Source organism: Temnothorax nylanderi, unplaced genomic scaffold (assembly GCF_030848795.1).
Source record: "Temnothorax nylanderi isolate EJ_2023f unplaced genomic scaffold, tnyl_v1.0 TNYL_tig1469_pilon, whole genome shotgun sequence".
In the NCBI taxonomy this organism is placed as follows: Eukaryota; Metazoa; Arthropoda; class Insecta; order Hymenoptera; family Formicidae; genus Temnothorax; species Temnothorax nylanderi.
In genome coordinates this window covers 1-13,217 of record NW_027250531.1, presented here as the reverse complement: position 1 = coordinate 13,217, position 13,217 = coordinate 1, and the positions used below count along the sequence as shown (strand labels likewise).

Here is a 13,217-nt window from a genome sequence, read left to right as displayed (position 1 = left end):
TCCACGTATTCGTACGGAAAGACACCTTTTCGCGTCAATAATTTAAAATCGGATAACGTTGAAAATTTGGAACGTAAAATTTTTAACATATCCTTATCGAAGAAGGATGCCAATTTTTCGAGACTGGTATTGAGAAATTTGAACGAATCGCTAAACGGTAACTTTATGTCACTTCGCGAATCTGATTTTTCGGCGGTATCTTTAACGTTTTTCATGAACGAGATGTATTTTTCTTTCGTTATAGTCCAGTCACTTTAGACAAAAAGCGAAACCTCGGAAAAAATGTCAGCAATCTGAATTTTGGCACAGACGTTCGTTTTTGCATCAGATTGAAGGGGGAAAAAAGTTCACCATTATACAGTGGCCGCTAAGAAAAATAATTAAACAAATAGGGCTCAAATTCCGTTTTTTTGCAAATATCTCGTTAAATATCGATTTTACAAAGAAAATACAAGAGTAGAAAATGAGTGGACAATTTTGCACAAAAAATGTTCTATAAGTTTTTTTCGTACCAACAATACTTTTCACGTAATAAATTATGCAAGATGTACGCGGCGCGGTAAATATACGGAGCGCGCCGACAGACGTCAAGTGAATTTAAAGCGTCGCACGCGCGAAAAAATGTCATAACTTTTGAACGAATCATCGTACAGAAATGAACAAAGAATCGTTGAAAAGCTGAAACCTTCAGCTTTTTAATGCAATTTGTTTCGTTTTTCTACGACAATTTTTGAAAATTCTACGATGGTTTAAACAAATTGTTACATGCAGTTTTTGTCTTTTTTTCATAAAATCAGTCACAAGTAGATTCCAAATTGTAAAAAATAAACGCCTGCAGGATATTACAGTATATACTTTATACTTTCACCCTACCAGAGGAAAAAAATTACAAAAATTTTTTTTCTTTAAAATCAAGCTATTAACATTTTCAGTAATTTTCAAATTTGTTTATGAAATGTTAAAGATTTTCTGCAAGTACATCCTTTTTCGCAACCCATTTTGCAATTACAGAAAATTATATTTAATAAAGTTTCCGGTGCAGGTGGCTTACGCATTTTTAACGGCTCAAGCGTTTCTTTCATTTTCCAGTCCCAGTTTTCAGCTGGAAGATCTATATCAAAAAGCCATTTTTGAACTTGTAAATACACTCTATACAAGTGCTGTCGTGCTGCATCTGATGTAGGTGGCATACAAGCTAAATTAACAGCCTTATTTTTACCAATAGCTCTCGTGAAACAAGTTTATCGAAACTCATGATACTTTATTTGAAGCACCGTAGATCGATAAGAGACACATAATACCATTATGAAAAATTGTTTCGTGCATTTGGTTTTGTATTTTAAAAGCCTGTGCAGCCTGCTGAAATTTTTCATTTGTTTCAAACAATTTTATTATTTTACTTTTTCCTTTTAACCCTTAGCCCGTATACCTGGGTCGTTTTCGTCCGGGCGAAAATCAAATGTAGTTGTAACTTTTGTAAACGGGTAGAGAGAACGCCACTGAAATTATGTGAAAAAATTAAATTGTTTATAATTTTATGATTGATACTTCAAATTGAAGGTTTGAATTACCTCCATGAATTTTTTCAGATTTTTTGTAACACTTTAACACTAAAAAAAAACGTCAGGACGAAAACGACCCAGGTTGGCGGCGTAAAGGTGCCAAAAAAACGTATGCGGGCTAAGGGTTAAGTAGAGGCAGGAGGTAGTGTCGCAGCCAGATATTGCATGCAGCATCAAAATATTATCCCTAGAACATGAAAATTTGTCTAAACTTCTGCACGAATAAATTTTTCTTTCAACTTTTTCTTTACCAAGTTTTAAAAAATAAATAGTAACATTTAAAGGTGCTAATGCTGTCAGGATTACTAGCACGTCAATGTCATCTGCCACGATAATAGCCTTACAGGATTGTTCAAGAGCTGTTTGTACTATTAATCTGTCAGCGTCATCTCTAGCCTGTTTGACTATAATGTTTACTTCTTCAAATTTGTTAACTAAAAGAGAAATCAGTCTGACTTTATTACGTTCATTAGAAAGGAATTTTTCTTGTGTTGTCGTAACATTTATCGTTTCATTAAAAATAACTTCTGTTGTTGAATATCTTGACGATCGACGGAGGCGTTCGGCTACCTTTGTGCTAAACACGTTATTATTACAGCCATCAAAAATAATAATTACATCTTTATCGAAATGCTTATGATGCTTATACATACGTAATGTATCTTTCGCAAATGTATGTAAATGAGTCGTTTTGGTGCCATACAACGCGGTGTAATAACATCCCTCCATCAATGACGTATACAAAATTTTCTAAGTCTAGTTCTATATCGACAGCTTCAAATACATCGAAAAGAGACGATTTTTTTTGTTTTTTGCATACCACAATCATCAAATAATGACAGGGGATACGGAGCAAGTTCAAAGTGTAGATATTCCTGCAGTTCTTCGTTTGTTTTCTTGGTGACGCAAATTCGTTGAAATAGCAGCAATGGATCAATTGGCACTATTTCTTCTTGTACTTTAATAATGCTGTTGATTATTTGGAGTGAAAGAATTTTGTCTTTTCGCTTGAATTTAATTTTGCGAAATTTTTTTCCAATTATTTTTTGAAAAGAAGCAGTGCCTATGTTAAATGCATTGTGACAATTTATTTTATCGCTAGCTGTTACTCCCGTTGTTATGGACATTAATGTTTTTAAGTGTGGAAAAGGATTATGTACAGGCGTTGAGTATCAGACCTTCTCTCTGAATGAAATGAAAGAGCAATACACAATAATATCTTTTAGAATAATAAATTATAATTATGAACAGAAATCAGTAGTTGTTTCACAGTGGAATATCGCATATAAGCAGCAAAAATTATCACTTCAAATAATATGCAGAATTCAAATCACATAATAAACAAAATATGTAAACATTATAAGTAAGAGATCACATAATAATCATGAAATATAAACATTGTAAATAAGAAATCACATAAATTTAAAGAAACAGGAGAAATCAAAACATCCGAAAATAGTTCGCACAGTAATTACATTAAACTGAGATTTAATGATGATTTAATTTTCCTTGAGTTAATTATTAATCAAACCAAACTCAAAGTTAGATGATGAATTTTATATAAAGGAGATTGAAAGACGTATTTAATGAAAATAGATCAAATAATAAATTATTACTAAAATGAAAGAAACTGGAAATTATATCATTATTCACGGTAAGTATATGACTCACAAATTGAATATTTTAGCAATTCAATCAACCTTAAAATTTGTATCATCATTAAACATCTTAGAATATTAGTCAATATCAATAGTCGTATTGTCTTAAGAATTAACCATGCGCAAACATAATCATTTAGTGGATCTTTCGAACAAGATGAAATTATAAGTATATGAAATACAGTTCACAGTAGAACTTATACAAAAGCATATACACTTTCTTTAAAGAAAGAGGAGTTGTTAATTTGAGTTGAACGTAGAAGACTTAATTAAAGGAGATTGAAAGAACGAAAAGAATATATTTGTCTAACATTTGACTAAATCTCCAAGAGAATTTAAAAATATAGTTGTATTATTATTGTTAACGCAATCCATGGAAAATATATGAACAGATAACAAAATGCCCGCACAATGATCGCATGGTGCGCGCACACATGCGAGTACTCGCACGCGTGTGATCCTCATAACTTACGCAGATGCGTCCTCATGTACGACTCATATTGCTCGCACGCGTGCGACTCTCACGCTTGCGAGCGATATGAATCTCAATTCTAAAAGAACGTGTTCGCACACTGATGTCACGGTGCGCGCACGCGTGCGGGTATTACAGGCACACGCAGATGCGTGTCCTCATGTGAGGCTCACATCGCTCGCACGCGTGCGAGCGGTATGAGCCTCAAGGAAGTGTGAATAAGCCTGGATCCTCATGCAGACATCAGCGCTTTGACACCGACGCTGATTGGTGAAAAACAGGTGGTGGGGGTAAATAGCAAGACAATTGTTTACCCCCACTACCTATTTCACCAATCAGCGCTTGGTGTCAAAGCACCGGTGTCTGCATGAAGATCCACCCAAAACGTTTATTGAAAAATATTATAATTGTATTAATTAAAATATATCAATGAGACAATTATCCTTGCAAAAAATAAAAACTAAAAATATATACACACACATCTGTGAGACCACACCCATACACCAATATAAAAAATAATGTTAAATTTTATAATAAAACCCTGGCGAAAAAATTTCTCTGCTATTTCGCTCCTATTTCTCTGAAAAAGTGATTTGCGGAGAAAATGTAAAGTATTAGCAGAGAAATCTGTAAACTCTATTTGTAAACAAATTGGAGAAAAACTGAAGACAAAATTGCAGAGAAAATGCAGATAATACTGCATACATAGGGGAGACCGGGGCCTAACCGTCGCCGGGGTTGAACCGTCAAATCAAATATCTCAGAACCTGTATATTGTGCGAACTCGCTATTAACATTGTAAACGCTGCTTATGGTACCCATGTGACCAACGGAGTTTCGGCAGGTTACCTGCCGTGTTATGATTTTTACGAGGGCAAACGTGTTTTCGGAAGGTGAAAGTTACATTTTCTGCGCGTGGAAATTTTGTAATATCTGCAATAATATTTGCTCTCCAAATCTCGAGGTACGCGATTATAAAGAGTAATGCATGCTGAACACGAATCCAGTGTAGTTTTTTCATTATCGTTGATGTCTAATATTTCGTGGGCGATCAAACCTGAAACTTGTGTTTGGGGTTAATCCGTCAGTAAGCAGTCCGGGTGCATTTCCAAGGCATTTCCGGGCATTTCCAGGCTCACTGCATATGGAATATGGATGAGACGGGAATTACAACCATTCAGACACCGAATAGAGTCATCGGACGTCGAGGAGTGAAACAAGTCGGGCGAGTGACTTCTGCGGAAAGAGGAACCCTCGTAACTATTTTTTAATAATGTTTCGCATAAAAATTTTAAATAAATTTTTATATTTTTCTCTTAAAAAACAATTATTAAGATGTATCCTATCATTTTTCAGGATTAGATGTACGTATATGTATTGAAAATGCAGTGTGACGGTTAAACCCCGGCATTTTTGAGATTTCAATTTTTCCACCGTTGTCGTTTTTGCTCTATACCGGTTAAACAAAGCGACGTAGATAAAATTTCCTATATAAATTTTGTAGCTAAAGGTTCACTCTTTACAGTGGTATACCACATTTAACTAAAATTATTTATTTTCTTGTTAAAAATCGGCACCGAAAAATCAAACTAGCACAGTAAACAACTGTGCCGCAAACACGTAGAACTACGTCTACTGCACAGTATGGGCACAGCAACAACTGTGCCGCAATCAACACGTAGCACTACGTCAACTGTCAATAATGATGATTGACGTGATCAAGGAAGGCCAAGGCCCACACCGGGATGTAGCGCCGAGTTCATCATCAGTGACAGTTGACGTAGTTCTACGTGTTTGCGGCACAGTTGTTACTGTGCCTGTTTGATTTATATTTTTGTTTATTTTTTAAGCAACAACGTAGAACAAGCAACAACGTGTTTATGCGTGTATGTAAGGGTGTACGTACGTGAATACATGTGTGCGCAAAATTAAATATTTTATCTTAAAAACCATTCTTATTATATGTATAAATTAATTTAAGAATATTTTATGTATAAAATAGCCGAGAAGGTAATAAAGCTATTTCTCTCTCTCTCTCTCTCTCTCTCTCTCTCTCTCTCTCTCTCTCTCTCTCTCTCTCTCTCTCTCTCTCTCTCTCTCTCTCTCTCTCTCTCTCGGGAATTCTTAAGCTTTAAATTGAGATGTCAATGATTACTCTACGATTATTAGTTTTGAAGATATAAACGTTCAAAGTGTGACATGTTTTCGTTGCATCTACAAGAAATTTAACTAAACTTTCTAACGCTACTGTATCTAAACGGTAAAAAATAGAGAGTTCGCACTTGTTTGATCATAAATGGGACTTCTTAAGCTTTAAAATGAGATGTCAATGATTACTCTACGATTATTAGTTTCGAAGATATAAACGTTCAAAGTGTGACATGTTTTCGTTGCATAGTCGCGTTCAATTGTTTCATCCGTGGGTACCCTCCCTACCGCGGAGAAAGACGTAGTTCTACGTCAAAAAAAAACTGACGGTTAGGCCCCGGTCTCCCCTACTACTAACATCATTATAAAAATAATTCAAATTTCAAAGATTTTATTTCATAAAAAACTTGTGACATTACTTTTTTCGTTATATATATTATATATAAAATATTATATATAAAACTTTTTTTTGTTATATATATATATATATATATATATATAAATATTTATATATATTCCATATGTAAAACTATTTAAGTGAAAATAGAAAACAAAGCTATATTATTTCACAGCTCATTCATATTCGCTCATATTCATTCAGTTTCATATTCGCTCTGATTGTTCGATAAATCAGAGTCTTCATCCACTTCGTCGTTTAGCTGCTGCTTTTGATGAAGAGGCAGTCGATTTTTCTTTAAATTTGTGCGATATCTTTGTTTTATGGCCCGTAAGACTTCCTGGACTTCAACTTTGCAGGAAGCCTTATCCTGCGGACCATTAAACAAAGTGCATTTCTGTGCTGCCACTGAAAGAAGAAAATAAATTATTTTATATGTATCACTTTCAATAGTTTCAATGTTTAATTGAGTGTATATTTTCTTAAGGGAATTGTACATAAAGAAAAGTATATACTTACAATATATAATATTCATAGTTTTTGTGTCCCCAAATTTCTCCGAAACACTACTACCGGGCCACGTGAATTTCGAGACCAAACTGTCAGTCATAATCGTTTTTATAGCATTATAGAGAAATTCTCGTAATTTGCATCCTCCTAACCCTCGCAAGTAATTGTACTGAAATAAAATAAAGTATCATTACACTGCAGTACTATGCAGGTAATTAATATTCTACTTAGCCTTTTCGAAAGAAATGTTTCATACAAAAGTTGTAGAGTTTAAAAAGATCTATTTAATGATCTTATCAGTTTGATCTTGGGTGTCGTCACAAAAGTCAGGTGAAGGTCACATCGATATTTTTTTAATGGAATCGACTTTTTTTACATAATATGATTCCCCTGATTATTCTGCATATAAAATTATTAAGGTAGAATTGTCAAAAAATCAATGGTTTAGATATGTACATTTCTATTCTGGTATATTTCGACATAAAGTATAAAATATTTTGTAAACTATTCAGTTTTGGCAATTGTACCTTAATACTTTTATGCACAGAATGAGATGAATCAATAACTTAAATAGAAAAATTAATATATAATTTATAACAGTTTTAAAAAGCCAGTATGAGACAAATACGATTAATGGCTGCATAAAAAACGTTAACGATTTGATCTGGTAAAATGCTGAGATACAGGTATGTTTTTTTTATATTTATTTTCAGAATCTCTTTGAATTTCTTAAGGGAACCTGTGTTGCACAGTGTAATGGATGCGGAAAAATACTCACCAGCTTCCTTCGATCATTCTTCTTGGCATCGCTTTCTAGCTCCTTGAATTCCTCAACGGTACTCATTGGGAAGCCCTCTAACCCCTCGTAAAACGTATTTTTTAAATTAACGCCATCGACATGAACGTTATCATTTTCCACAATCTTTTCCATGATCTCTTTTAAGGCATTATGGCTCTTGATTAAAGAATTAACTTTGTCTTGAAGATCCCTGCGAATGTATTGATCTAAAGTTATGCAAATATGTATAGTTGCCGTAATAAAATTAAAAAGTAAAGAATTTTTCATTTTCTTCAGTTTTTTACCTCGAACGGTCTTTTATCTTAGATTTTCAATGCTTATATACACAATTACATTATGTATTTATACATCAATTTCTTTTCACCCCATTGAACATTAGTACGGCATGCATTCTATTTTTTTTCAATTCTATACATAGAATTTAAGATTGTAATTTTAAATTGCTGTTCATCAGAAGTCTGCAACAGGCCTGTTAAAGTGGACGCCCAACAGGAAATGCCGTGCCGTGTTTAGTAAATTAATTTTAAATACAAATTATACTGCGATTACGACAAAAACAAGACACATGTTCCCCTCACAGCCAGCTCCGCGGGCATCCGTGTCAACAGGCCTGATCTACACCCATACAGCACAGACCTTGCAACGTTGCAGCAATATGTCTGCAAGGTTCTGTGCTGTATAGGCAATTATGAAATTCTACATTATTAGAATACATTATACTCACGTTAATTTGTCATGAATGTCTTGGTTATTTGTCTTGCATTTGCAAGTCTCTTGCATGTTTATTGCGTCAAGCGCGCGATTATGTTCAGCATGTACCGATGTTTTCTTCACAAACCCATCAACGGGCGGAGTATCATCATTTGCATGCTTATTCGGTTGGGGAACGTGTACTTCACGATTTAGATTTTTTTCTTGTCTGGAAGAAATATGAAAATCATAAACAATATTATGTATTGTGATCGCAAATTATTTTGTTTCAAATTTATATTACATTGTGGTTTTCAAAGTACAATTGTCAGATTGGTTTTATACATTTATGCAATGATTTTTATACAGTCCAAATTATTTTGTTGAATGAAAACAATCGTGTAATTACTATTAAAATTTACTTACAAATCTTTCATAGTTGAATTTTGAATCGTATCATTCGATTTGTTTGCATTAGTTGTATCGGTTTTCGGAAAGGCGTCATTTTTTCTGCATATATTCTACTAGTCCTTCAAGTTTGTTCAACTCCACTTGCACAGAGTACTGCTTGCTGCTCTTTTTTTTCATACGCTTAGTAGGCTCTTCGTCCGAGGATGTAGTCATAACATTCTTCGGTATTTTGACTACTCGTCCACTACTCGATATTTTACAATATTTACTTTTGATTCCTTTTCTGCCAGCGTTCATATTTATTTGCTTTAATGAATAAGAAAATGTACGTTGGAATGTAAGTTACATTGCTTGTATAATAATTTGAAATGAATTTACTGGCATATAAACTGTTGATATTTTTCATTGACATTATACCATGATATATGTATACAAGTTTTTGCATATTAAACTACATTATTTTTTAATTGCGTACTGTACGGAATTTCACTTTAATGTATACTTGTTGTACATCTTTGAAAATTATTGGCAGAAATAGTACGTGTACAATTTTATTATTACTATTATTACAATTTGTTATTTTTGAATATTTGTCTAGTATCGAGTATAATTCGTTACGAATTATTTAATAGTCGGGTTGTATTAGAGGTGTAATTAGCGACACACAGATCCATTCACTTCCAATAGTGCGCTCTTCTTGACCTTCTCTACCGCTCCACTTCAGCATCCTGTACATCTTGCTTTTGACATCTCTCAATTGATTGCTTCAAATGTAAGTGATAAGTTTGAACAGTGGTATACTCCTGCCACATCAGATGTGACACCAACATTGTATAGATGAACCTGTGTTCGAAATTTTTAACGATAAACAGCGTGTTCCCTTCCATGTGCGCTATGTTCTCTATGACGCAGATTTCTCCATTATTTGTGATGCAACAACTGTCACGAAGAGCGGTAGAGAACGTTATATTTCCAAGTTGCATTTTTCGATATTGCCGGTAATGACGGGCAGGCTCTACGAGAGGTCCATCCATGTGAATTTTCGAACAACGAATGTGGATTCCTTTATCGACGGGAGTTACAAGGTCGTTTAATTCACACATTCTTTTGTAAAACTGTTGTAGAGCCAAGTGCGGCTTTCGTATAAATTTCCTGAATTCAGACATATTGTTCTCATAACAAAATGCACTGTATGAATCTAATGGGCCCAATCGCCTAACATCACCGACTACGTGCAAAAGACCATGGACATTGTACGAGAGAAACTGCTCTCCATACAATTCCTCGCACATGTTGACGTAGCTCTCTAATGCTGCTTGGCAGTATACGTACATTTCGTCCGAGACATTTTCCAAACTAAGGAGGCGCATTACACAATGTAAGAGAAGAAAATGTTTGTAATGATCTTCGTCAAAAACATTTTCTAGCACAGCTGGAGCTGTATACAGCAATAGTTGCCTAAATTCTGTGCCTTTGAAGTGATGAAACATGGAGATTTTATTCGGACGACGATTAAATTCCGTAGGGCTGTAGATTCGACATTCCATCATTCTTGAATCCAAAATATCTAACTTTCTTTTAGTTAATTTTTCGTGTCCATATTTTCCATGGATGTGAGTGGTCAACACTTTCTTTACATTCCCAATGTATAGAAGGTGAAAGGGTTCAAAAGGAACTTGCGTCACTAGTCCCAACACACGATTTAAGGGACTTGGCCCTTGTGGTGATCTTCATCCATTAGTTCACTATACTCTTGATCCGTTCGTAGCGGGTGACGAGTCCCGGGAAAAATCATCGTTCCCCGAAAGAATGGCCACGCTGCAGAACGACGCCCTTCAATTTTGCATTTAGAACATGCGTTTGACGATACATGCCATAGTGGTTCAACGCAAATGCCCTTGCTGGTGCATCCGCAATAAGCATCGAATTTGAATTAGATACCGTCGATCGTTTATAAGGACACCACCTTCTTCACGAATTTCCTCCAGTTCTTGAACAAAGTGTTCAAAAATTGAAAAGGATTTGATGGCTTTTCTGTTCCCTTAAAGACACCCGCTATAATTGGTTTTTTATCAATACAATTATAAATTCTGTATTGAAGAGGCCAAAATTGAGTCGTGCCGCTTTTGTGAATTTGAGCGCCGTCTGTGCTAAAATCGATTTGTATCGTTTCGGGCAAGATATCTTCAGGAAGAGTTTTCAGTTTTTTTATAAGGGTATATTGGAGACCCAAGTGAAGGTATTCTCCTCCATCGATGTATTGGACGTGTCTCGAGGCCACATCAGTAGGCGTTTCAAGTAATGTCCTCGTGTCCTTCGGCAAAAACGTGAGATTAAACGGAACTCATGCAATGTCTTCAGCAGTATGTTGCCCTGCTTATGCTTTAAATTAGCAAGTAAGAATAATTGTTTCAATGCTTTTAATTTTAGGTCGTTCAGTTTTGTGGGACATTGTCATTTTCAAAGTTTGAAATATTTTCATTACTGTGAGCATCTGTATTGTCCGCATCACTTCCTTCGTTTTCTTCATCATCGTCGCCTCCGTCAGTATTTACTTCTTGTTCCTGTACCTCTTCTTCTGCTATGCCTTCATTATCATCTGCTTCTTCATCTCCATTAAAGTATCTTCGTGAACGTCAGCAGTCGATTTCTCATCATTATAGAGAGCGTTATCAGATACAGATGGAGCAGAATGCGATGCCGAAATTTGCACTGGTTCATTTTCAGACAATGTATCGTCTGATTCGTTATTTATGGATTGACAGACGTTTGGATCATCTTGTCTTGCAGCTAACCGTCTTCTCTTGTGTCTCTCACTGAGATTGAGAAATTGCTTATATTTCGTTGACATGCCTCGTTCAGTTTTGTTTGCTACCATAAAGAAGGCCAGGCAAATAATTTTAAAGATTTGATAATTACAACTTTTGTAATAAATTGAATAGTGCAGTACAAACAACGTACATAAGCGTGTGGTTGGGCAGTGAGTAGTTGTAACTGTGTAAGATTCTGTTCAGTCAGGATCACCACCGCATGCATAGGAACCAGTTACATTTAGGTTTTAGTAGTTTTCTATGTGTAAAGAATGTAGATTTATATGTATTTATATGTATTGTAAAATTTATGAAAAAGACTCTAAACGTCTTGTATTAGTAGCTTTTAGTATGTAAGAAATGTATTTATATGTATTGTAAATTTCTCAAAAGACTTTAAACGTCTTGTATTACAGTATGAATGAAAATCTTGTATTATAATTAGAAAAAGATGTTAAACATTTCGTATTACAGTATGTCCTTATACATTTTGCAGAGGAAAAGACTGTTTTTTTTTTCAAGAAATGTTTGCCAACATTCAAAAGTACGTTTACAAAAATATTGCCAACGTTTCAATCTATATACATGACTGCATGATTATACTTTTTCGTCAAATAATTTAAATTAATTGGAAACGGTACATTTAAATATTTCATGTGATCGAAAATTGTACGTTTACATACCCCAAGCATACAAAGTAGGAAATGACAATTAAACATTGTGGTAAATGAAAGTGGACCACTTGCGTGAAATGCATTACAATGCTCACATACAGAAATACATGCAATTTTATTAATAGTACAGATTACACGGTCAATCGAAGTATTTTACGTGTATGTTTACATACATATTTATGTAAATAAAATTTTTTTTAAACGATACTTCGAGGTTAATTGCAATCTATTATTATCACGATCTGTCATCAGTGTAAATCAATTTTATAATTAACGAAATGCAGTCAAAGGAATTTCAAACTCACTGATTTACTCTAATGTCGAATCAGTTTCGTCTTCAATACGACACCAATTATTGTCTTGTGTACGACTCACTATATATATGTCAATTAAGTTTGAAATGAAAACTTCCTTTATTGACAGGTCATGCAATTAATTAATACAAATTATTATTAATATTAAACTATAAAACATGATATAAAAGTTGAAATTAATATTAATCTGGAGAAATAAAAGATATCAATAAAAGTTAGTCGGGTTTACGAAGCAACGATTATTTATTTCATGTACAGTAATAGACCATGAATAAAAAACATTATGAAAACTTTCATGAATTGAAATACAGCGTTAAGTAATGCATGCAATTAATTATTATATTATATTCAAGTTAAAATATGTTTTTTCTACATTGGCGAATAAGGTAACATAAATCAATGAGTGTATATCAAGAATATTCGACACAGGCATGAACAAAATAAAAAAATTAATAGTTATTAAAAATAGAAATATATAATAATATTTCTTACCTTCTATGCCATAACATGTACATGTAAACCAGGACCGCCAAGTGGGCAAAAAACTTTCTGCAAAGAAGGAACAAGAAGAATTAAAAAATGAACAGTGAGAAAAAAAAAATAAAATGAAAAAAGAAAAGAAAAACGTGACATGCTGATAGACATAATCAGACGTTAAGAAATGTAATAATGAAAAAATATAACTAAGAGATGTGTACAAGCACGAGCATAACCTAGAAAAATTAATATACGCATGACACAAACAAAACTATAGAAAATATTAGAAATTATA

At 34.0% G+C, this 13,217-nt stretch overlaps 1 protein-coding gene and 1 pseudogene across 1 annotated transcript; both read right to left on the bottom strand.

Moving 5' to 3' along the window:
* Positions 1–2,780: 2,780 nt before the first annotated feature.
* On the bottom strand, positions 2,781–8,739 carry LOC139787366 (uncharacterized). Its single transcript, XM_071726458.1, has 5 exons — positions 8,663–8,739; positions 8,271–8,465; positions 7,526–7,736; positions 6,757–6,916; positions 2,781–6,645 (listed from the first exon to the last, which is right to left on the bottom strand). Exons 1-5 carry the CDS (start codon positions 8,671–8,673, stop codon positions 6,434–6,436), a joined length of 789 nt encoding a protein of 262 aa, XP_071582559.1. The 5' UTR covers positions 8,674–8,739; the 3' UTR covers positions 2,781–6,433.
* Positions 8,740–10,209: 1,470 nt separating this feature from the next.
* LOC139787365 (uncharacterized) lies at positions 10,210–11,641 on the bottom strand (annotated as a pseudogene).
* Between the last annotated feature and the right edge of the window lie 1,576 nt (positions 11,642–13,217).